The sequence below is a fragment of the Mastacembelus armatus genome, chromosome 17 (genome assembly GCF_900324485.2).
Source record: "Mastacembelus armatus chromosome 17, fMasArm1.2, whole genome shotgun sequence".
Classification (NCBI taxonomy): Eukaryota; Metazoa; Chordata; class Actinopteri; order Synbranchiformes; family Mastacembelidae; genus Mastacembelus; species Mastacembelus armatus.
The window spans coordinates 4,124,529-4,151,383 of NC_046649.1; the positions used below are offsets into that span (position 1 = coordinate 4,124,529).

The window sequence follows — 26,855 nt, forward strand, 5'->3', positions numbered from 1 at the left end:
AAGGATCTCCTGTATCCTTCAGTCCTGCAGCTCAGTGAGGTGAGTCGTCCACTGCAGCTGCTTCTCTGGTCCATCAGGATGTTGTGAAGGGGATGGTCAATGTGTTCCAGGATGGTCACTACCTTTTTCTGTTTGCATCTCTCCACCACAGCCTCCAGTGAGTCCAGCCTCATTCCAGTCACTGAACCAGCTTTTTGTCCAGTTTGTTCAGCAGCCTTGCATCCTTCCTTTTACGCTGCCTCCTCTGCCACCAGAGATGCAGTTCTCCACCCTGATGAACTGTGGCCTTTCTGTCAGCTAATCTATGATAATAATGATGAATATAATGGCTCAAAAGAAAATCCTTTACAAACCTATGGATTATTCTTCAGATGCTTTTTCTGTATGGTGGTGTATGGCACAATGTCTTTTTTGGGCCCAGGAGTACTGCATGACCACTTTAGTCTTATAATCGTCTACTCACTTACACACTATGAAATGTTCCATTCCATGTGAATATTATGTATAGTTTCTCCATGTGTGTGTCTATTAGTGTGATCTGTATATGAAAGACATGGATTAAGTAATGTAGTTTTTTTGCTTTTGTGACATTGAACTGCTAATGTTGCAACTTCTTCTCTGGCTTTCTTAATTGTAGTTTTCTTCCATTGTATTTACACATTCTTCTGCTAAGGAAAGTAAAATTTAGTTCATTCCATTGTTTCTTCCTATTTCTTTATAGTTTTAGCTGGGGGACATAGGAAAATGCCTAAAGTCAGCCCCTGTTGTATGCAGTATAATCCGACAGTCGAGCAAAGTAGCTAAGGAAGGAAGGTCACTGAAACGAGGCTAAGACAGAGATACAAACCTTGTTTCAGAAATATAGTCAGTCTCACTTTTGTTTACACATCACTGAATATGAAGCTTAAATGATAAAGAGTTGTCGCTATTGACTGTATAAGAGGAATGAGTATTTTGCCTTGATTTGTATCAATAGCTGGGAGATGAATGTAGTGGGGGAGGCTCAATGGTTGTTTCCCATGTATGATAATCAGACACCAGTGGCACTGACAGATAGTGGGACATAAAAATGAAACAGAAATCAAATGATAGATGTTTATGACTGTGTGTGTGTGAAAGAGAAACAGGGAGAATGAGCTAGAAAGAGAGAGAGGGAAAGGAGAGTTTGAAAGTAAAAGAGGGAAAAGAGATAATGCTGCTAATCAGTTTGCATAGATATTAATGTGACAATGACCTTTTGGCAGGTTGGCACAGACAGACGCACAAACACACCCAAACACAAAGAAAGAGATAGACAGCACTAAAGAAAGAGAGTAATAAACAATAAATTGGATCAGTTGAAAATAATAGCTAGTTGTCAAAGTGACAGAAAGGTGGGGCAGAGATGTTTTTTATAATGACAGCATGAAATTGAACTGATTAGTAGTTAAAGAAAAAAAATCAAAACACACTCCGATATTAAGCGTGTAGAACTATCATTTCAGCTATCAGTCACTTCATTTTGGTTCCTGCATGAGCGGATCAGGTTGTGATTGGAGGCTTTGTTATGTCCTTGTGATGAAGGGTTGCAGCTATTGTTTTCATCTATTTCTTTAATTGACCAACAAAAAATACAGTGGGGGCAGAATTATAAAGAAGTAAGATTAGCCACTACTAGCAAAAAATAACCAAATCTGCAACCTAACTGTGAGCGGCTGCACTATGTATGATATACCAGGCTCATAATCACCCAAGTAGCTCTAACCTCCAATGTGCCCTCTATAGGACCCCTCAGAAAACCTCACAAAAGCACATGTAGACAGTACACTTGCAAAACCCCTACAGTAGCAAGGGTGAAGAGTCGGTCAACTGTTCCACAGCCAGGGTAAAATCCGCCTTGTTTCGTCTGGGTCCAAGGTTCAACAATCAGTCAGAGCCTCGTTTTCAGCACCCTGGTGCAAGGTTTTCCAGGGAGGCTAAGCAGTGTGATGCTGGCACCCACCCTCCTAGGAACATCCTTCAGCCTTTCAGGGAGAACCACATCGACACCCAGTGCCTTGCCACTGATGAGCTTCTCAACTACCGATACCTGCTGCGGTCCTTTTGGCCTGCTTCAGGGGAACCCTGGGCCAACAGCCTGATGGCTTGCTTTATCACTGGATAAATAACTATTTACCATAAACACTTAAGCAGAAATTATCTGTTACGAGCTGAAAGTAATAACCCAAAAAGGTTGATTTGTAGTGTCCCAGTGGTTCAATTTTATGTCCAAATTGTAGTGCAATCACAGAGTGGCAGTTAAGAGCTGCTGAAGTAAAAGAAAGGGGGTTATATAACAGTGGACATTAATACAGCTTATCAGAGAGCTGTAAATATTGACAGTGAATCTTTATTGGTTAAGAAAACTGGAATCAATGCCTCTTAAATTTCCACTGAATACTCTCCATCAAGAGAAATTAAACAAGTGATCCTGAAACGAAACACTGGAACATTCTTAAAAGACTCAAAATATTAACTATGCTATGGCTCAGCACTATGTACATGCTAATCATGGTTCCCTACCCTCAATAACATTTTGGGGGCACTGAAAAAGTTTCTCCCTCTCCTAGAGGTGGTGATATTATCAACACGCTGTTTTGGAGAGAAGCATATTGGATTTATACTTTGAATACAGTTGAATACTTTGACATTAATGAAGAACTTAACCTGTTAGGCTTTTTGTAAATTTTTATATTGCCATGTGAATTATTTCTGCACTGTTTTTCTATATTTATTGTATGTGTCATGTCTCAGACATTGGCTGGGCCTACTCCCACCTCTTTTACCAATGAATTTGCACTCCTGTTTATCCAATCACGTGTTTGTTGAGGCCTACGGCCATACTCTCCTGTGAGCGCCCGATCCCATCCGATCTCGGAAGCTAAGCAGGACCGGGTCTGGTTAGTACTTGAATGGGAGACCACCTGGGAATACCAGATGCTGTAGTGAGTGTGAGTGTGTGTGGTTGTTTGTCTTTGTGTGTCTCTATGTGGCCCTGTGATGGACTGGTGACCTGTCCAGGGTGTACCCCTGACTTCCACCTGAAAGAGAGCTGGGATAGGCTCCAGCAGAACTCTGTGACCCTGGTTAAGGAATAAGTGGGTATAGATGATGGATGTGTATGTTGTGTTGTAAGTAATTTTATGTAGGTCTGTTTGATGTTCTCTCTTCAATGCTGATGTCCTTTCTCTGAGAAGCATTCCGCTTGTTGCAGGAAGATGCACATGCACCCAAGACCCTTTTTGGTCGTCGAATTGAACTCAGGAATGTGAGAGTAGTATACTGATGTTTTTGGATTAAGAAGAGGATAAAGAGCTTTTATCATCCATCCATTATCTATACCCACTTATTCCTAACCAGGGTCACAGGGATCTGCTGGAGCCTATCCCAGCTCTCTTTGGGTGAAAGGCAGGGGTACACCCTGGACAGGTCACCAGTCCATCACAGGGCCACATAGAGACACACAAAGACAAACAACCTCACACACTCACACTCACTCCTATGGGAAATTTAGAGTCACCAATCAACCTGACATACATGTTTTTGGACTGTGGGAGGAAACCAGAGTACCTGGAGAAAACCCACACAAGCACAGGGAGAACATGCAAACTCCACACAGAAAGACCCCTGATGGGTTTCAAACCAGGAACCTTCTTGCTGTGAGGCAATAGTATATTCATGCTGTATATAAGATAGATCTATATTAGATTGAAGATTTTATAAAATGAAAGCCATAATGTAAATCATAAGTGATAAAGTTCAGTAATAAAAAATGATTATCTGGTAATTACAAACTTAAGCCCCAGTTTCATTTACCAAATCACTCAAAACATTGTGACCTGAGGCAGTTACAAAAAAAAAATCAAAGCCATAAAAAGGTTTCATTCCATATCATTCAATATCAAAAGGCCACATCTGCTTTGGTAAGTGCAGGACACAGTGTAGATTCAACTACAGACACTTGAAGAACTTTCTGTTTGTCCAAAACCATGTGTGTGGCTGATAATATTGACCCTGACTGACCAGTAAGGTAATCCGTTTTAACATTTATAGAGCAATTTGCATGCAATATATTACAAGGCTACCTATTATGACACTATATACAGCCACCCACAGACACACACACAATGCCTGAATGGTCAAAAGCAATAAGACAGTAAGATGGATTCAGGCTCCTAAACATACCACATGCCTTCATAGGAAATATGCAACATATTGAAATACTATTGTCTTCATCTAATGAGGAACATTTTTAAAAATGCTATTGTTAAAAATTCCAATCTCTTTTTGCCTCTTTTAATGAATATTTGTTTACTGTTTATGTTTGCTTCTTTGTTTATGAAAATTAGCATCTCCTGTCCTAGTAGTAGAAACACTGAAAAACAAAGAATGTGGTCTAATAGACACAGACAGACATACAAAGACAGACAGATAAAAAAAAAAGAGAGAGAGAGAGAGAGAGAGCCCAAACAGGGAGAAATGGAGCGCAGCACATCAATCATTAGGATGATTATTATGGCAGTTGTCATGGCAACATAGTCCCATCCCCCTCTCCCTCCTCTCCTCTCACTCCTTTTCTCTCTGAAATCAATTCAAATACACTTAAATACCATGGTTGGCATAGAAAAGATACTGTAAGTGTAGATCAACACTAGAAAACAAGAAGTAAACAAACAACACAGAGCACATAAAAGATGCACAAAAAATATTTCAGTCATTTCATGGTGTCTATTTATGTTGTGGTTTCATTACTCTAAATCACTACTGTCCTGTGGTTACCATAAAAATAATTAGAAGTCTGTGCTGGCATATGAGTTATGTTTCACAGTGTCAGAGAGACTAATGTCAATGGCCGTTAGGACACACAGCAGGAACAGGGAGCTATCCCCCCAGTATAACTGTAGCTAAATCCTTCAGTGTTTCTTGTGATGACAGATGGTATAAGTACTGAGGGTTTGTAGCAAATATACACACAGCACTAAGAGCCAATAGTCCCAGTAGTTGTATCCACTGGTTTGAGAAATGTGAAGAGACTAAAAATCCATTCATCCATCCATCTGTCCGACCAGGGAGCAAAGCACATTGCTGAATGTGTAGAAGGTAAGTGTTGGCAAGAAAAGCTAAGCAAATCCTTTGGAATGATTTGCATATATGTATATCACACATATTCTAGAAATTTCAGTTTCTACAACCATGCAAATGATCAACTATATTTAAATGTACTTAAAATAAGAGAAACTACAGCTAATAACAGCTACAATAAAATAAATAAAGTCAAGTGACCATGATCATATGACTCTCTGCCACCTCTGTGATGTACATGTCTGCTGGAGGTTTTCATCCTACACGTGGTGATCGCTACAGGCAAAATATGATACTCTGCTGAATTTATCTGAATTTGGAAGCAATTAAATCACATTTTCTGGTGTCTTATCATTATACAGAGCTATTATTATCAGTGTTTTTTACAGTCACTGTGGGAAATCTGCATCAAGTTGCCAACTATTCTATTGCTAGCAGTCTCCTAATTTGATGTTTCAAATGGGCTCCTCAAAACAAAAAAAAGCACATTACATGAGTGCATTAGTCATGTCAGTTTTATTATCTGTGATTTCATGCATAGTTTTATCAACCACACCCTTCTCTTTGCTTTCTTTTCTATAGTATCTAGCATTGTTTCTTTCTTGTCTTGGAGCACATTCAGAATGTCTATTATTATATTATTCTTTCTCTTTGCACTTTCTCCCTTCATAGTATTTTCTATTTTCTTAGATACAAAAGGTTGATTCAGGTTGATGGGAACATGTAATGACCCTATTGTCAAGCATACGTTTCTGTGTGCGTGTTTCTGTGTGTGTGTGTGTGTGTGTGTGTGTGTGTGTGTGTGTGTGTGTGTGTGTGTGTGATGAAAAACCAGGACATTCTCATGCAGTTTCAAAAGAAAGAGTTGCCCTCGTTAAGGCCATGAATCTAGATCAGAGTTGCAAAAATAAAAATCAGTAAGAGTGTGGGAGAGGGAAGATTGATGCAGTTGTTTCGTCTTTTCTGTCATGACAGTTTCCTTGTATTATGTCGCTACATACTAAAGAAGCAGCTCATCCAAATTACAAATACAATATATATTCTCACATACCTTCCAATATACTTCCAGACACATAGTGTCATTTTTATCTGTGAACTGAAGTGTATCTGGAAAAATGATGTTTGTCATAAATGGGTGACAATAAGAACTTGGCTGACCTTGTCCCACTGATCTGAGGGGTTATTCAGGAAACACACTGGCTTAAATACAATTAAATACAGCTCACCTATTTTAGGACATTTTCCTAGTTGCATAACTTGGCACAATAAGAAAATGAAATGTGTTTCCACCTGATTTTTGGATGGTAAATGAGCCTACATCTATAGCAAATGAAAGTCTCACTTTTTCATATATCTGACATGCTGCTGGTGTAAGGATTTGGGAAACACACCAGGACATTAAAGAATGCATAGGTTAAATGCAAACAGCTCACACTATTTTATTTTTACTTGTAAAATAGCTGGAACGTATGTCTGTGTGTTCTACCAAAAGAGGGAAGAAATTTGTGACACTGAAATGTTAAGATGATTTTAAAGACATTTATTAAAACCACTCTACATAACTCACATACTCTTGGAAATTGTTCACTCTTTTCTATTCTGCTGTATTTTTAACATATAAGTGGGTCTAGCATGTGGGTCTCGTTGCCCTTTAAAGATTGCCTGTGGAGTTTGGACCTACACTAGCACTATGATGCTGTTTTTCTATGAGCAGGTTGCTGCTTTATTTATCTCATGTACAAGCACATGCTTGTACATGATGCGGATGACATGATTTTCCTGCCTGACACTATTCTACTGATCAACAGGTGGTGATGTTCCAAGCTATGCAGCAATACATATTTTGAAGTATCAAAATGTCTACAGATAAACACTGGAATATATTTTTACACAGAACAAGCATTGGGTTTTTGTTTTTTTTTATTTGCCATTGCTTATATTGGAAGCATGTCAGGAAAGGTTTCTTAATGGCCAGAGTGAACAGGAAGAGCACACAAAGACGGTGTACCTACAGGATGTGTGATCCCTCTTGAGGTACAGTATCACCACTGTTCCTCCATTACCTTTGTTATTGTTGCAGGTTAAGGCACAAAACCTTCCATGCTCTGAGTCATTCTAGTTTATTTGCTGCGTCCACATATGTGCCTGCATCTCATTAGTGATAGTGCGGGATGCATTGATGGGAACAGGTCTACATCATACAGAAGAGCTACAGCAAACTTTTTTAGGAAACTGTAACCAAAAGTATTTAGTTAGGACAATGATGACTGATAACTATAAAGCGTCTACATAATTTTCTACATTGGCTACATGTCATTACATGGTGTGTCTAATTTTTGCCTGTTACACCCCTCCTCCACATCCCTTTTTCTCTCCCTTTATCCAACTCTACCTTCAGATCCTGTTCCTCATCCCTCACTATTCACTGTGCTGTGGTCATAGAGGAGTTAATGATGTGTGGCTGCCATACACATGCACTCACCATTATACTTAATATACCTAAGCAATTATATTTTCAGAGAACTTGGTAATTATACTTCTAGTGAAGTCAAAATTGCCTACTAACTATAAACTTAACCCTTAGCTTAACCTAAATCTGATCCTGAGTTGAATCTAAACCTTAAACTTTAGTGAATACAGGTAGTCATTCTAACATTACATCAGTCTTCATTTGGTTTTTATAAGTCATGTGAAAAGTAATTGCAATAGTGTGAATTTCGTTTCATTTTTTGTTTAAAAAGCTTTCTATTACAGAGCTGTGCATCCTTTTTGACCAGCAGCATCTTCCTCCCTCCTTCCTATCCTTTCATCCATGAATCTGTCTATTCTTAGATGCAGATGTTTTCCTTAAAGCTCATACAAACCAGGGTTTGAGCATGGCCTGGCAACAATGCACAAAACAGCCACACTTCATCCGAGCCCTGATTCACAACAAAGGGTGTAAAATAATGAGATCTCACTTTGAGAGAATGGTGTGTGTTTAGGTTGCATTTCCAGTAAAGCTTAATCATGTTAGAGGCAAAAGTACTGGAACACAAACAGCAGCAAAATGAGCAACGGTTTGCTGAGTCATTCAAAAACTAAATTAAACCTGCTGATATACGGTACAAAAAGAAAAACGTCCACTGAATAATGAAAGGTTACTCCGATATTACAAACTTTAAGGTTAAAGTAAATACAAAAACCTTGAAAGCCCCAATCTGTTGTGGTTTCGTTAAATCCAGACAGATTTTTTTACTCTGATGGGGCAGAGATGCTTCTGCTGAGCAGGACACCACCAGTTCAAACTGAATTTAAAGACTGCTTTCTGCAGCTTACACTCACCTCTCACCTCCCCAAACCAAACAGACTCAGACAAACACATAATGCTTTGTAAATGAGTTTTAAAAACCGATTCTCTTTTTTGCATCACTACCAGGGTCTTTGTAGGCCAACTCATTTCTTTTACATCATTACAGAGCTCCCTGCTGGTCACCAGAGGAACTGATAGTGACTGGAAGAAACGACATCCTGAATTTATTGATACACTGTAGGAAGGTATGAATCTTCTTCATAACAAAAGGACTTAATGAATTTTTAAGTCTAAAAACAAGGACAAAGTTTAAAGATGACCTGGTGATTAAGAATTGCACGTCCGTAAAATGAGGGGACAGTTCAATAGTAATGGTCAGTGTTGGAGAGGCCGTGGTATTTTTACTTTAGACCAGAAAATGAAACTACAAGTGTCCTGTATTACCACCCTGCATACCCACAGTTATTAACACACAAACAACCTTGATCAGATTAGCAAACATGACAAAATATAACAGTGGGTAATACTGATAAGTTGCCATCACTTTCCATTTAGTAGTGTTGATTATTTAATTATATTTGCTATGTCCATCTCTGTCTGGTCAGTCCTGATATACGTGGATATACATATATCATATAAATATATTGGATATACGCAAGGAACCTGGATCTCCCTCCCATTGTTTTATCCGTTTTTCCACATGCTACACTTACCCTTACCTGGACATGCTCAGAAAATAAACCTGATCAGGGTTGTTTCTCTGGGACCAGCTCAGACTTGGTCCATGATAGTGTGTTTACTTTTGTTGTAATGCCATGCTCAGTGTGTTCAGACTCAGCACTCATTGTGCACTGAAGAACTTTGAGGAAAAAAGGACAATTTTACATTGGTTCTACTTCTCAAGAAAAAGAACCCCTTTAAATACTGGTAATCTAAAATGTTTTGGAAAAATGTGCTTTTTACCGGGCAGCAACAAGATAATAACAGCTTAATCACTGTTTTATTTATCAAACAGAGACAAGTTTTGAATATTAAAATGTTTTAAACAGCAATCATAAAAGTCAAAAAGTCAAATTGAAATTGAAACAGATTTTTAACTTATTTATGTTAAAGAGTTCTAACTGGAGATTTTTTCAAGTTGAATTTGAATCTGTTTTCAGGAGACTAGATGTGGGGCAGCAGATGAGTGGTTAACACTGTTGCCTCACAGCAAGAAGGTTCCTGGTTTGAAACCCATCAGGGGCCTTTCTGTGTGGAGTTTGCATGTTCTCCCTGTGCTTGTGTGGGTTTTCTCCAGGTACTCTGGTTTCCTCCCACAGTCCAAAAACATGTATGTCAGGTTGATTGGTGACTCTCAATTGCCCATAGGAGTGAGTGTGAGTGTGTGAGGTTGTTTGTCTCTATGTGGCCTGGTTAGTAATAAGTGGATATAAGTAATGGATGGATGGATGTTGTGGTGGTAACACTCAGTGTCTAACAGTTGAGGGCAGCAGAATTACATCTTTTTAGCTGTTGAATTAATGAAATCACAGCTGACAACTTCAAAATGCAAAATAAGAGAGAAGGAGGTTTTGCTGATATTCCACTCTATTTCCCTGTTATGTTTATGAGGACATCATCATTTAGTAATTTATACCACATTAGCACTTCTGTCAGCAGGCGTTTGTAACACTAATTGTACTTTCTCAAAGACAAAACCAAAACCAAAATTCGTACAGGACTATATATATATATATATATATATATATAGGGGTGAGAAGGGAATTTTTATTTATATATATATATATATATATATATGTGTGTGCGTGTGTGTGTGTGTGTGTGTGTGTGTGTGTGTGTGTGTGTGTGTGTATCAGGAATTTTTCAAAAATCCTTTACATAAGCATTGCTTGGATAGAACTTTTTTAGAAGAAAATAGTTAGTGTATATTAAAGTATAATATAAAAAAAACGATCCAATCAAATTTAGATATTCAATAAATCTTTACCATGTGACTTTGAAACAGTCACTTAATATTACTGTATTTTTCATTTAAACACTACTTAAACAGAAGGAAATGGTGCATTTATGTCAGCTGCAGTTTGCTAACACATTGGTGGCAGCAGGATAGTGTGTGTTCATGTTCAGTGTCACCTACTGCACCAGGGTTGCTCTTTGGTGTGCTTTTAATATTACTGGGAATGATTGCCCAAAGTCTGTGGCTATGGATTAAGACATAACCTTATTAGTTTTAATTTGTTAACAATTTGAATATCTTTCAATATACAGAATATCTTTGTATTTTAATAGCATTATTATTTAGTGTTTGTGAAAGGTAGGTTGCTGTTATCTTTAGGGGAATAAAACATTTTATTTCAGTGTGTTAAAAGTCTGTATTGTGTTTGTATTCTCAGTTTGTCAGAAACAGTCCAGAAAAAGAAAAAGTCTTAATGCTGTACCATAATACACACTTTTATGGGTGAAAATCAATTCAGTCCATCAATGTAAACACAGTTCTTTAATCCTAAACTCAGGTTAATATTACCTCAGGCTGAAATAAAGCTTCATAATGTAAAGTTATTACAGACAAAAGAGTACTAGAGAAATTTGGTTTGGCTCTCAAATTATTTTAATATAAAGATGTTTCCCGTTCATGCTCATCTTTATCAGATTTAATTGATTCAAATATGAACTTAGACATATAGTTTAGAAACAGTGTGTTTAAATATGCAGCATGTCTACAACCATCCTGTCAGTCTGCAACACATATTGGTCAGTCTCAGGTGTATACACATACGCTGTACATAGCACATGTGTAGCTGTGGGGGTGTGTTTCAGTGTCACTGCCACACTTTCTTACACAATGTGTCTTTGTGTGCGAGAAGGTATGCCTGTGGCTCATATTTCCTCTTGTTTTGACAGCCCACGCAGGCTGACTAGAAAGCCTCTTATCATCTCCTCAGTACGGACACGCAGCAATTAATGTGGTGATACCTGAGGCATACCTACAGATGTTACACTCACACAGATACAGCAAGAAGAAGAGGGAGAGACAGGTTATGTAGAAAAGGGAGCACACACACACACACAAACACAAACAAAAGCACATAGGGAAAGGGAGATACTGTATGAATATTTTCTTTGTCCACCTTTAGCGTGCAGTTGACCTATACATCATCTTTTCCCTTCTCCTCCTCCTGTCTTCACACCTCGTCTTTCTCCTCGCCTGTGAAGAAAGGAATGAATCCTGTATGGGTGCAAGTAAAATCACAGGAGACAGAACTTTTATTGTTCAATATGCTTTGCTACACTTAGTTTTACAACTTTTCAACATACCTCAGGCTTAGAGAAGGCCAGCTGCACCAAAAGCCTCACAAGTGACACACATGATCAAGCTACTCTATAAAAGTTGATGACATTTCCAACTGCAGTGGCCTATAAGTCACATGGTGAGAGGAGCTGAACCATTGGCCACAAAAAAATCAACATGGACCAATGCAGCTTTCTATAACTCTCCTGTCCAAACACTGTTTCATCATTTTCTCTCTCATTCTCTCTCCTCCTGTTCACAGATCTGTCTCAGGTGGGTTTGTGCTGGTGGGACCAGTTTAGTATCCATTTACACTATAAACAATAGTCCACTGTTTTTCTATCCTCTGTTCCCTACAGTTCCACTGCCTCCTTCTCTTCACTATCCTTCACCACAGTTACTGTCGACCTCCCTCCTCTCAACATACTTCTTCCCTGGCTTTGTTCTTCACTCCAGTCCACTTCTCCTGTTTTTCTCATCAAATGTAGTCAAAGTTAGTTCAGATCAGTCAGTGGTACGACTTCGTCTTCATAGCAGATACACAGTTGTACAGTTGTATTAGTGATTTTAAATGTTTAAAGAAAGTTTGAGAAATAAAAAACCTGATAATGTCTTCAGGGTCATCTTGGCTCAGACATGTTATTTAAAAGAAGCCCTATATGACAAAGTAGGACAAGGACAACACATGGACTTACAACAGTCAGGAAGGTCTAACAAAAGACACTGTAGTGAGTTGAATTGTGGAAAATGTAAGTTCCCCAACATTTTAGACATGGATTACTAAATTGCTGGAGTAAAGAATTAAGACTTAAAGAATTAAGACTTAAAGCTGAAATGATTTACTGAAGTTAGCAGCTACTTGCCACACTTTTAACTCCCCTGGAGTGATAAAAATATGACATACAGTGTAAATGTCTGCTGGTGCTACACATGATCAAATTAATTAATTTACTGAATATCAGATGCTCTTTTCTTCCTATCTCATAGCTTACTGTATGTTGTATACAGTACCAGTGCCAGCTGATAGTGACAAGGCTTCCATAAATAACTTGAGTCAGAGCCTTTGCTCATTTCTTTTCTAAATCTGAACATGCTGACAAGCTGAAAGACCCCATTAGTTCATAGGATTCCAGTAAAAAAGTCTAATTTGACTTTATTAACTTCCTTGTACCCTCTGAGGTCCAGTGGTTCTGTGCTGTTTTCCTGCTGCAGTGCTGTTGAGCTAAATCACAAATCCCTCCATACACTATGAGCTGTATATAGGCTACTCCCAAATTAGTAATTGAACCGGGTTAGTTCTTCCAGGGCTTGAGCCAGTCTCCTGTGGTGTCAGAGGACCTAAATACCTCAGGGGAAGCATACCAGCTTCCATTAAACTATGTGTCCCTTGAGGGAAGCTAAAAATACACAGAACAGTGTTTGGTTTGAAATGGAGCAAATGCTGGTCAGGTTTTTACTTTTAATTTCTGTATTTGTTTTACAAGCACAATTATCTTAAGATTTTTTTCATGTAAATGCAAAATGTTTTATATAAACAATGGATTAAATGTAACAAGTGAAGGCTATCACTCATAATGACAAACCCAGATAGAACCACCACCCAGCTCTGAGGTTTCCCCCAGTTTTACAGTCTTTAGGACGTTGTTTGATTTTGGTGCTGTATATGAACTGACATGGATCACTCTCATCAGTGTCATCCCAGCAGCAGATACATGTGTTCAGTGAAAAAGCTCCACTGAACGTGATACACACTACCTGACTAGCAGCAAACAGCAAAGTTAGCAGTTAGCTGCTGAACAATTTAGCTTTCACCTAAAAGACTTTCCTTACTGAAGGCCAACACAGAGCCAATAGAGATTTCATATTGGATTTACATACAGTACCTCAGGTGGAGAGAAATGAACTGAAACCAAATGAATTTTGCCCAGTATCTCCTAGATGTGTAAACAGGCATCTGTTTGCTAACAAAATAATACTGCTGACGAAAAGATTATGCATTACATAAACACATTTTTAAATCTAATGCCATGTAATGTAATGTAGTTTGATGCAGAACAGGGTGGATATGTTCCAGCAATAGCCTTGACCTCATACCTCAGGACTATACTTACACAATTACTCACTCACAGTTATTTAGGACAATTACTAGTTTCAGCAAAGTAGGCTACCTCAGCAAAGCTCATGATAAAACTGTTACCTTCTGTAGTTGTATCCATGCGTCCCATGGTTTTTCTGGGTTGGTAGTGAAAACCAAGAGTCACTGAAAGGCTGCACGAACCACCCGGTCACTGAGTGGCTGAGTGGGACGGAAGTTGTCCCCCAACATACCATCATTCCCTTCTGGCAGCTCTGCCCCTTTAACATGGGAGCGCAGCCTCCGAAACTCCTCAATCTGCAGAGACAGAAGGCAAAAGATGGTCACACACACACACACACACAAAAACAATACTGAGATCCCTGGACTAACTTGTCTGATAAGTAGTGTTCACTGTCTTAGTCTGCATAAAAAATGCCCAGAAATTTAAATATGGAGTTCTAACTCAGAATTGAATTTCTGATATAATGGTAACGTACCTGAAATGTGTACAGTGCTTTTACACTTTCTGGTCTTCATGTAAATAAGTTGCCCTTTGGCTTTACATAGATACAGAATTCAAGTAGTTCATATGACTTTAAGTCATTGTTCTACTCTCAGGGTTTCCTCACGCTGTTAGACACCCAAGTGATAAAGCTTTCATAGCTAAGTAAGGCCTGTCACAGTAGAACTGTATTCTATCTATTAATTCTTATGCAGATTAAAAAGCTTGATTTGTTCATTTGCATGAAAAAATATCTCTCTAGTTGGTTTGATGTTAACCCAGAACAGAAAGGAATTCACTGAAGTCAGTAACCTCTTTTTTAAGTGAGACCTACCCAAGACAACGACAAATGTATATATTTATACTTACAGCTGGCTGTGAAATATACAAACCATACACTTGCATGACCCACACACACTGGAATTTTTGCATGCACACGTTCACACAATCTTGACCTTTCAGCAGTAAATAATAGCCGGATATATGAGGCATGTGCTCTGAGTGGGCAGGGCCTGCTGTTTTAAGGCACTTTCCCAGTGTGACCAAGACTAAATCAAACAAAAAGGTATACAAGTAAGTATAAGGTCAGATATATCATCTCTCTGTGAGTGTGTAATAATTCATGTTTTATTACTTACTTCCCCAAAATGTTCCTTTTCACCTTTAAGTTGTCTACATTTCTCAGGATGTCCTGAAAGCATCTCGACATGTTGCAAAGATACATCTAATTCTGAGACATGCTCTAATCCAGCAGTTTCATATTTCCACAGGGGGCTGTGGGAAAGTTGAAGGTATGTGGAGAGAGTGCGATGTGAGGCAAGGTTATTGTTTGAGGTTAAAGGGAATGGTCTATGTTGTGCTAAAAAGAGCAGGAAGTTAGTTATTGTGGTTTGGCTGCTGATTTGTCCCAACAATGTTACAACTTTCAATTTGGAACTAGTTTTGATACATCGCAGGAAACTTTGGATTACATTCAGACGATGGTCAAACCACAGCAGGGTTTACTGGAAATGTTGGGAACACAAAAATACTAAATTCTTTAAATGTGAATGAAACACTTATGCCAAGTGAGGCCATCCGTCACAGTGGCCTCCAGGATTCTTCTACAGCACAAATCTGATAGACTGCCTTGTGAAGAAAAGCTTGAAATGTCTCTGCTCATTAACATGGCCACTAGTTAGAGCTGTAGCAGTGACTGACACAGATGATGGAGTCAGCAAATGCAGAAACTCAGTAAGTCAAACACAGAAAATTGACATGCTTAGTGGTAGGGAGTCATTTAAGGCAAGAGGAGCAAAACCCCACCTACTGGCAGCAGAAAAAAAACATAATTAGAAACATAATTCTATGCAAACTCATGACATAAAAAATCCTCAGATGCTGCAGTTTATAATTATTCAACAATTAGAGCACGAATACAAATAAATAGATTTGCTTGTTTTTTAACTGCTCTTGGCTGGAGGGGCCACTTATGCTGTGAAACAGTGTAGAAATAAAGCTGCTAGGTAAGTTTGCATACATGATCTATAACATTCCTGCTGATGAAAAGTTCAATGATTTAGAGCCTCCCTTTACCCTGAGACCTCAGCGGTTGTTTGCAGACTGAAGTGCTTCTCTGGAAGCTGAGACAAAGTGCATCAGATGAAATGACAAAAAATTACACTTATGTAAATTGTTGTATATCTTTGTGTTATTATTGTATTTTACGCGAGAACAGTGCCAGCTGTCACTGTGGCCTCCAGGATTCTTCTACAGCACAAATCTGATAGGCTGCCTTTTGAAGAAAAGCTTGAAATGAAAGGTTTGGGTACCCATCAGCCATGGGATAATGCTAGAAACTAAGTCTCTGGTCAAACTCATCTGGTCTTCAACAAGTACAATGCTTTTTATCATCTGCTCAGTTACACGGTGTTTGTCCTGTTTTTATTTGTTTAAATGTTATTTGAATAGATATGCTGTTTGTCGTTGATGATTGATGTACATTGGACATGTAAAAATAAAAACAGGTCAGCTATCGTAATTTAGCTAGAATTTTGGAATTCGCCTGCATGGGCAGTGCAGTGTGGGTGACCTCGGGAGACGAGCCCTAAGTCATTCTTTCTATTAGCATTTCAAAGGGTCAGTAGGCCAGAGGGCAGCAAAGATGAAAGATGAAAAATGTCAGAGGATTACCCTCATCCTTTACAACCACCTGCTTGAAGAGAGCTGTGAGTCAGGCAAAGGTTGAATTAAAGTTTAATTCCATTAAAGGTGATGTGACAGCCTTATTGATTGGCAGTGGGTGTAAAGGCCTCCTGTACTGCAGTGAATGCCAGAGAGGCACAGGGTAGTGATCCATGTGGCCTCCTGCATGTTAGGATTGGATGTGATCCAGTGGTCACTCTAACATGTCACTCACACAGGCTTAAATTACAGCATTAATGATGGTTTCATTTCATTTAGGTGTGTCACTGAGCCACCAGGGTGCAGGAACTGACACGCCCAAATGAAATGCAGCTTTTATTAATGTTTGTTCAGTTACACCTATGGTTTCACTGCTCTGTCCTCTGTTACCAAGCATTCGTACACTGTCAGGAGGAAGAAGGAGAACTTCACTTTCCTTTCCAAGCAACACACTTTCTGCTGTTACACCACTGGAATGCTCTTACTGTGAAGTAGCTCATTACTAAACTGCTGTTTGCTAAAAATCAAGCTGTATTAAGACACGCATGCTTTTTGTTACACACTAAGGTTGTTCTTGGCCGTTTGTTATTGGGCAGGTTGTGCAGAGTCATATTTTCATTAAACACAGCTGCCTGCAGATTTATGGGCCAGAAAGCCAAAACAGTGAGTTGAAAAATACTAAAACAGAGTTCAGTATTAATTCTCTGCTGGTCCGCCATCATGTGCGACCCTGGTAACGTCAGTCATTTAATCCATTGCTAGCACATATACATATTAATAATGGAGGTGTATAGTATAAAAGTAACCCTTTAAACACGTAGAAAGCAGGCTTGTTAACACAACCCTAAAATGAATGAAAGGGACTGTAGGTTTTGTTTGATATGTATGTTTTACCTGTAACTGTGAGATGGTGAGAGGGTAGCGGTAGAGGATCCAAGTCACATTTTCATTACAAGGTGGTGTAGTCAAAGATCCCTCATATACCCAGTAGTCTCTCAGCAACGGGTCTGAGGAAACATGTCATTTAAAAAGCATCAAAACTTTCTAAATGAAGTCATGCCAGTGACATCAGCTTTTTCTTGTGTATTGATCTATTCAGTTAGAGCCTCCCTATCTCCATGTTCACCCTTCTTAAGTTTTGCAAACATTGGCTCATATTTATTATTAATATTAGAGAAAATTAAACTCAGGGGAAACTGGCCAGTGATCATCAGTGGGCAACACAACCAAATATACAGTATACAAAGATTATTACACAAGTAGCAAAATGCCTGTGTATATTAGAAAATAAACTAAAAAAGGAATGGAGAGATTTGGGTGCATCTGTTCTTAAAAGAGCCACTGGCTCACAATGTCTGTGTGCATTTCTGATTGCCTTCCTTTTTTGCCAACACCAACAGCCTTTATACTGTTTATGTATTTGAGACCAAATCACTTTCTGCTCACCAGGTAACAGAGTGTTGGGGTTGAAGCACGGGATTATCTTACTCTTCCCCTGATGGAAATACACCAACACAACAACAATTACTCTCAGTTTGTATCCAGCTCAACATGTCATGTGACGCTCATCATCATCTGGTGTAATAAACTACAATGTGTGATTGCTCACCTTGTACTGCAGGTCCTGTAGAACTTCAGTGATGGCCTTCAGACCCAGATGCTCCTTACCAATCTGATAAAAAGACATTTTGAGTGCCAGTGGGATGTTAGCTGGTTGTCAGAAGACATATCAATGTATCTGATACAGACATGTTGTCTGTGATTATTCTAAAGGCATCAACAAAACATTTTAAGCAGATCTTAGGTTTTATTTTCTGAGTTACAGGACATAAACAGGAAGTCAAAGTGGCAGTGAAAAACCATATATGAAAGTGACTTATATGGCCAAGTATAGTGACCCATTCTCAGAATTTGTGCTCTGTGTTTTAACCCAATTCCAAAGTGCACACACACAGCACACACACAGCAGTGAACACACACACACCGTGAACACACACCCGGGGCAGTGGGCAGCCAGTGCTTGACTATATGTCAAGTTGACTGAGGTCTCAGAAGTTTGCTGCTTTCTGAGTAAAACCAGAAAGAGGCCGTTAGCCACTGTTTTTACTTATCTGGGTTATTCACTGTGGTTGGATGATGGTATTAAAGTGACATAAACAATAACCCATAAAGGTTCCTACAATCTTTAGAATTGTTTCAACTAGGAGGATGTGAAGATTATTTCTCAGGGGTTTGAAGTTTTAAGGTAAGGAGTCAGAATTTAACAGGTTGTTTCCAACTTGTTCTATTGCACAAGGTGGTCCAAGCTAATCTGTTCATTTAGAACAACAACCCTTACTGTACCAGGAAGGAAGGAAGACCACTTAAAGTCCATTGATGTGCTGAAAAACTCAATATTTTTTTAAATGTGGGTCATGAAGGTGAAAACATATAGTTTACATTATGATGCATGTTTCAAAATCATTATGCAGAAATATGTTGTCAAGCACCAATTCTCTCCAACATAAACAACTGACAGCAAAACTATGAAGTTTTGCTGTTACAAACCTGAACAAACAGAGCTATGATGAGGATGCCATTCTTCTTTCCCAGAGCATCGTCCAACGTGTTAAACAGAGTGCTGTTCCAGTGAATAAGGTGGAGCTACACAGAGAGACAACACAACACCACCATGTAATGCCACTGTTGCAAAGAGGTGTAGAAAACAATCAGTACCAGTAAGTAAGAGTGTGAGAAACCACCAGCTGGTAGTGACTAAGGGCCTTCTGTATGGCCTCTAATGGCAACTTAATGTGAACTGGGAGGCAACAGTGCTAAGCATGTGATGTGTTTGCTGCTTGACAATTTTCACATCCTTATTTTTATCCTGGTTAAGCTAAGTTAGTGTCTTGTACAGCCTGACACGTAATGCCTGCATAATGTGTCACCTAAGAAACCTTTCGTATCAAAAGCAAATTGTTTTGTCACTAGATCTGCCAAGGCTTTGGTTACAACTGTGCCACCCTGTTTCCAGTCTTTATGCTAAGCTAGGTTAATCACCTCCAGGGCACCAGCTCTTGTGCTAAATGCACCAGTATAAAATACTACCAAGAGGTTTTTGGACTGTTGTTTCTTTAAAGATAGTAAAATTCATTTCAGGCTTTGGTTAGTTTTTCTAGACTATCACAACAGAAATAAACACCAATTGATTTTAACCTGTGAAATCAGTATTTCTTTAGCACTGTAGGGCCTGATGTTAAAAGTGGTACTTGTCTGAGAAAATAAAACCAGTTTTATGTTCAAGGACTCAAAAAGTTATGAGGTTACAGTATCTGAAGGGCAAATGCCAGTGTCTGAACACTGTATGTTGGTCTAGTTTCAAGGTGCACCCCACTCCAAGGTCATGGCCTTATTTTTGTAGGTTTGTGTGTGTGTGTGTGTGTGTGTGTGTGTGTGTGTGTGTGTGTGTGTGTGTGTGTGTGTGTGTGTGTGTGAGTAATAAAGTAATAACAAGGAATACGATTAAAACAATATAAAGCATCAGATGGCTGTGATGCAGGATGTGAACAGATAAAAACCACATTAAAATGTCAAACTTATCAAGAAGGAAAAATAAGAGAATATGACCAAGTCTTTCTTTCAACTCCAATTGAATTAGAAGATCTAACAATAAGATGCAAAGAGTTCCAGTGTTTAGGTGCATTAACAGCAAATGCCCTGGGAACATCCAGAAGGTGCAGGTTAGCCAGTCTGATATGTTGCACTTTCTCTATAGACACAGCAATGCAATCATGTATTCAGGGTTTCAACATATAGAGCCTGAAAAGTGATAACTAATATTTTATATGTGATTTTAAATTCCACTTGCAGCCAATGAAGTGAGGCCAGCAGTGGGGTTATGTGCTTCCTGCGCCTGGTCTTAGTGAGAACATGCATTCTGAACCACCTCCAGATGAGATACAGCTCTGTGACTAAGCCAGGAGCATAGAGATTTACAGTAATCAAGGCACAAAGACACAAAAACATGAATTTGGTTTTCAACTCTTTCAAAAAGTAGAATATGTCTGATTTATTTTTCTTAACTGATAACTAATGAAAACAGTTAGACCAGAATCAGAAATTCCACTTATATTTTCACTATGTGACTTAAATGTCAGATGTCCCACAGTCAGCTCCAGTGTCTTTTGAACAGGATCAGGGCTGTGTCAGAAACCTCAGTCTATACTGTTACAGAAAGTTTGTTGTTAGGGAGAGAAAACCTGAACCTTCAAAGAGCAGACTGCTAAATCATCCCATTGCCTTAACCAGTCAATAGTGATATCATAATCCACTGCGTCAAAGGTTGAGCTAAGATCCAAAAGAATTAAAATAGACAAATCTCAGACCTGCCTACATAAGAATATCATTTAGCACTCTCAAGAGAACAGTCAAGAAAAGAGTCGCTGTGCTATGTCTCTGGGAAAATCCAGACTGAAATTTTGGTCAGCTATGGCTAGCAACCCAAAGTCCAGCAGTAACCAGAACCTTTTTTGAGAAAATTGTCAGGAATATAATCATAGGGGCTGGAAGAGGATCACAGATATACTGTAAATACTGTCCATTAAAATACCGAGAGAGATGGGTTGAAGCTGGTGCAGACTAGTTGGATTAATGAAGGGTGGAACTGAATCAATATTTGTAAAAGGAGTGGTGATTGAAGTCCCAGTATCATGTATCCTGTCAATGAAGAAATTGATCAGTATATGTGTGTGAGAGAGAGCAAGAGAGAGAGAGAGAGAGAGAGAGAGAGAGAGCTATCACTCTACCTCCATGGGGAAAGCCTTGAAGTTGACGGTGTGCTCTGATCCTCTCTGGTTCTCTTTACCCCAGTGGAATCGAACCTCATGAAGCTCATACTCATGATCACTAGGTAATGGACCCCCAGTAACCACTGGCAACAGCACAGGAGACAGGCAATTTTGGGCAAGCACAAAAAGGAACTTGAGGGCAATGAGTTAAGGCTTATTTTTATCTTGACACATTACACAAAAAGCCTGCTTTCTCAGCTCATTTTAAATCAGAGAGTAGTGTGTGTCTCGTAGAAGTCACCTGACTTGGACTTGAGAATGATGCGGACAGTGTGGCCATCATTGATGACCTCACAGTCCCGACACACCACATAGTTGGGTGATAAGCCAACGTCCAGTAGCGTTGGGTCATACTGGGCCTCCCTGGAGTTTAAGTTAATTGGTGACTGATACTCGCCGTTGGCTGCTGGAAAGTGAAGTCCCCACTCTACACCTGTGAGTGAAAACAGGCATAAATACGCACATTACATGTACTGCACATGTCTATGCCTTCAAGTACATTTTAAAGATGATGTTCATGTTCAGCAAGAGTATCCTTACTCTTGGATAAAATGTTAATGTAATTAGCATTTTCAGATTGAAATAGTTGCAGAATAATTTGGGGGTTCTTAATATGTTTATATGTAAAATCTTAATTTATGAAGTAAATAACTATTTCTGTAACTATAAGTATAGTGGAGTAAGAAGTGCATTGCTTCCCCCTGTCCCATGGAACAAACACACACACACACCCTCAATTATCTAGCCATTATATAGCCACTGTGACACTAGGGCTCAACAGTACCACACCAGTGCATTACTGAAAAGATCCAATCAACCTCATGTCCTAGCCAAGCTATACAAAACTGCTTTAGCTGTGGCTGGACTTTGAATCTCAGTGAGCACTGGGTGCAGAAAGCATGACAGGATTTAGGTTCCTCTGGCATATAGCTTTACAGAGGTGTGAGATGTGGTTCTGAACCCTGAGCCTGCAGACTTGGTGTACAGAGGACTACAAATCTAGTAGGGGAGACGTGCTGTGGAGGGAAATCTGCTGGATGCATTAATTCAAGAACAATTAGACAGACTTCCTGGAAGGCCCCCAGCACAGTGAATGCCTGCACCACCTTCAGTTGGACTGAAACAATCTTAAACAATGTGGCTCAGGTGAGTGAGAAGTGGGAGCATGTAAACTGCAGGCGAACTGGCCCGTTGTGTCTGTCTGTCCGTGAGACATTTCAGGAAAGCTGGGGCTTCAGGCCACATAAGAGCCTTAACAAAAAGAAAAAAACATTCTCCTCTAAAAGTCTGGAGTCAGTCAATGAGCCGTTCCCCCTCTAACCCTCCATTCATTGCCTGCTTCCTCTCAGTGTCCAGTGTGTGAACAGGATTTCTTGCAAAGACTGTGACAATGAGTGCATTGGTGCAAGCTGGGGAGTGAGACAAAAAGAGAAAGTGAGACAGGAACAGTTTAAAATGCTTAAAAGCAAATGTAAGACGGTTGCAGTTGCAGAAAGAGGGTTGCCTGTCAGCCTGACTGAGACAGAAGAACTGAAGAATGTTGGTAAAACGTGTATTTGTAAGAGGATATCTTTAACTTTGACCAACACAGCCGGAGGTGAGATCTGTCTCAGGTTAAAACATTCATTTTCTTGCAGTGGCAGAGCATGAAGGTCATGTGAAAATGCAGTGTAGAGAAAGTGATACTCCAAAGGTACACACTGGTCTGGATTCTTTTTCTTTTCTTTTCTTTTCTTTTCTTTTTTTGCTGACCATGTTCAGTAAAATGAGAGCATTGTAAGATGTGTGAGTATTCATTTAGGAAAACATATTACACCCATATCCTTCTACAAGAAAGTCAACCCCCGACAGTATGTCTTTCTACTGCAACTATGACAGAGACACTGGCTGATTATTCACTCCAATAAAAGAGGAGTGGGGGGGGGGACGTCACATTCCCTCTTTCCTCAGCAGCTAAAGCCTTGACAACAATTTACCACCAGCAGTGACTGTTTCACTGTAGCTACCATGCACATGACAGCCTGTGCAACATTGTCTGTGTGTGTGTTTTCTAAACCATGATTTAACCATGATCGATTTATCCAAATCCCAGCTCGCACTGAGTTTATCAAGTTCTTCAGATCTAGTGATAACCCACATCTAAGTTGTTATCAGGAACTGTATTTTCTCCTACTTTGTCACTCTTTTTAAGACACTGAAACATGGAGCTGGAGTTTTTTTACCTTCTGCTTTACTGGAAAGTCAAATCTAAGCTTGTTATTTTAATCAACATTCGCTGTTAGCATTCAACAACAAAAGAGGTCATAGTTATGTAATCACTATCTCAATGGACTGCATACTTTGTGGGCCTACCCACTATAGGACGTATTGACTGCTATGACCAATTAAATAAATGGTGGATTTAATTTGACCTATATTTTTTAATTATGATATGAACAATATGTGAATACTTATAAAGTGTTTCTCTGTCCTGCTGATAAAAGAATTATGTTTGAACTAACCACAGCCTCCTGGCTCACTTCTCTGTTTAGCTGGGATGTTTAAACTGTGAATGGCTTATATTTGTTCAATGTCCTAAAAAACCCCAACATTTAATAAAATACAATACAAGCTTGTTTTCCCAAAAAACAATTTAGATTTTCTATTGTGTTTTACAAATTGTCAGCTCTACATCACTGAAAAGGTGACAACAGGACAGATGTGGTCTCCCTCTGTTCTCCTCTCCTGCTTACACATATTTTAACTCTTACGAACATATGTATATATTATATATTCACAAGCAACGATCCAACAGAAATAGACCTGGGCCCTCATTTATAAACACTGCATAGCCAACTGGGCACAAAACTGGGCCTAAGAGGGACGTACGTCACTTCCCACACACAGTTTGTGATCTGTAAAAAACAAACTGGACAGGAGAATGGGCCCACCTGTACATAAACTTGGACTCATGTGTATGCTCATTGGTGACACAGATGGTCAGGTGATGAACTGAAGTCAGAAAGTAAAAACTGAAATGTGAGGGGAAGGATTGTAACTACTGATGCCTCACACACATTTAATTTTCACTCCATATCATACGTTAAAACCACATTATCATAAAGATTCGATCCAGTAACACAAGAACAGCTACATGCCAGGGTCATTGACGTGTGGATCAGCCTTCATTAGGTGCTTTGCATTGATTATTTATAGCAAAAATGGGTGTGTGATTCACCTACACACACTTCTAGGTAGTCGGTTGTTTATAAAGGGAAAACTGCCTAGAAATGTGTGTGTCAACAGTTTTTGGTTTTTGGGTGGACATACACTTTTAGTAAAGAGCATACATACAGTTTTATAAATCAGACCCCTGGATGTGTAATATCAGGTGTCTTGAGTACCTGGTGGTCATACATACACTATCTACAATATAATCAAGCAACAGCAGTGAGTATTAGATAAATGGAAGTGCGTGGTTTTGTCAGCTTTCGCAGCTTACCCATCAGAAAAGGGTGACATATAGAAGTTACCATCATGTAGCTGTGTTTGATATAGTTGAGATGTGATGACACATCTGTGTATCCAATCATGAGTGACAGCTGCTTCACCAATCACAGACTACAGTCTCAAAAGGTCAGACAGTTGAAACATAAGCAAAGCCCAGGACAATAGGTTTGGGTCAGTATGTTCTGGTAGTGCAAAAGGCCCATTATGCTCTCAGTATATGGCCTTATGACATGTAATCCAGTAAGAAAGATTAAAAGATCCCATTAAATTCAATTGAAACAAAATTTACAGTCATTTTATGGCTAAGTCCTTTATTTCTGGTTCAGTAGTAGCATAGGCCACATTCTCAGCAGCAAAGCTGACAGCTGTGATGGGTAGTAAATAAAATATGTATGAAACACATGCTTCTAACTGTATTCAATTAAATATACTTTATATTATTTATATAAGCAATATACTTTTACATGATAATTATATGGTTATCAGGCCTAAATCTCTTTGTCATGCTGTCTGTTGACTTGATGTTTATTTTGTGAGTAATCCATTGTGAAGGTAATAGATTACAGTTTGCATGGCTGTTAGCATTAATACCAAGCTCTGACTCCAGCTTAGCTCCATCTCTATCAGTATCACCGTGTTAGCAGCTTTCACACTTGTAGTTGCCCCTGTGCAAGAACACCTTTAGTGTAACATACAGGAATTTCAGGGATTTAAGAACTAATTCAAAGCAAATTTTAAAAAATCATCTTCCACTGGCAACTGTGATATGCTCTCTCACATTAAAATTCAGTCAAATAGGCAGTTCTTCAATTAAAGTTCATTTTAATTGAAATTTATGATATCACAAGTGTCCTGCAGAGAAGTTAATCTTCCAATGAATGAAATGTTTCCTGATGCTGGGAGAAAAGTAACCAATAAAAACACTCTATGTAAATGTACTGTATCTGTGTATTTTTAAAGCTGACACACTTTTTCCCCCTGCTTAGTGCATGAAAGGTTTTCCACAGGACAAGCAAAGCTGTCTATCTGAAGAAGCTGTTATATATTGTTTAGCATACTTACAGTAAGAATTTTACAGTTCAACATCACAGTGCATCCATCGGTGCTCAGTAAAGGCAGCAGAAAAAGGATGACAGAGTGAGAAAACATAAACTACATGAAGTCATCACATAGGTCATGCATGACATAACTGGCACAGCATGTTTTTTCACTGTTATTTCATGTTTGAATGTACTGAGAAAAGAAAAGTAATTCATCATCACTAATTATCAGAGTATACAGCTCAATTTGAGTGTTTTTTACAGCGTGCCAACACACAATCAGGATGTACAGTAAGTGACATAAAGTCAATTTTCAGTGTAAAGACCATTCAAGCTGCTTAAAATTTTAGATTCAAAAACCTTTAAAACCCATCTGTACCCTAAACCTTTTGCACCAGCTAACATCACCTTTCCCCAGCATGTCTTCACATGCTGATGAAGACCAACCTACCTTCCTCATAGCCCCAGTCCAGCTCATGTTTCCCCAGGTTATAATCCAACTCCTCATTCACGTTGTCAGCCATGGTGCCTTGCTCACTGTGGGTAGAAAACCAGTGTGTCCTCCCAGTACACTCCCAGTTAAACTGGTTTGGCCCTTCACTTAAACACCAACTATAGCCTCTGCTGCCTACAGAGTGAGCTTCAATATAAGGAACAACTATCACTTTCGTCTTTGTTTTCTTCTCCACTTTCTTCTTTACTTTTCCTTTCTTTCTTTTGTTTCTATGTTATGTTTAATGCTACTGCGATCTCTAGCTCTGTCTTTCTAAAGCTACTCTCTGATGCGTGTTGAGCTCTGCTTCTCTGTATTTCTTTACTCTCTGTTGCTCCTCCTCTTTCGCTCCACTTTGCTCGGCTGTTATCTCTCTCCCCTCTCCCTCTTCCTCATCTTCCGTTCTTTCTCTCTCTCCTTCTGTGTGCACTGCAGGTGTACCTATTCACCCTGGCTTTCTCCCAAATAGTGACAGATGAGTATTTAATTTTCATTCCCCTTTCCTCTATGTTCAACCTGTCACAAATGAAAATAAACTAGTAAAAGTAACGATTATAATGAGTGTTAAAGTGTGTGTTATGGTT

General features: G+C 39.1%; 1 protein-coding gene and 1 non-coding gene across 4 annotated transcripts; one reads left to right on the forward strand and one right to left on the reverse strand.

Annotated features, from left to right (window-relative positions):
• ca8 (carbonic anhydrase VIII) lies at positions 1-26,574 on the reverse strand. Of its 3 annotated transcripts, XM_026313883.1 has the most exons (10): positions 26,230-26,574; positions 21,491-21,682; positions 21,208-21,332; positions 18,971-19,066; positions 18,033-18,095; positions 17,870-17,918; positions 17,318-17,430; positions 13,879-14,073; positions 11,521-11,597; positions 1-302 (listed from the first exon to the last, which is right to left on the reverse strand). In XM_026313883.1, the coding sequence occupies exons 1-8, from the start codon at positions 26,300-26,302 to the stop codon at positions 13,939-13,941; spliced, it is 846 nt and encodes a 281-aa protein (XP_026169668.1). In that variant the 5' UTR covers positions 26,303-26,574; the 3' UTR covers positions 1-302; positions 11,521-11,597; positions 13,879-13,938. The 3 variants fall into 3 exon arrangements, with proteins under 3 accessions (XP_026169668.1, XP_026169669.1, XP_026169670.1); XM_026313884.1 differs by lacking the exon at positions 1-302 and having other exon boundaries at positions 10,828-11,597; XM_026313885.1 differs by lacking the exon at positions 1-302 and having other exon boundaries at positions 11,581-11,618.
• Positions 2,849-2,967, forward strand: LOC113135027 (5S ribosomal RNA). The gene has a single exon (XR_003296111.1). It is a non-coding gene; the product is annotated as a 5S ribosomal RNA (ribosomal RNA).
• Positions 26,575-26,855: the final 281 nt, after the last annotated feature.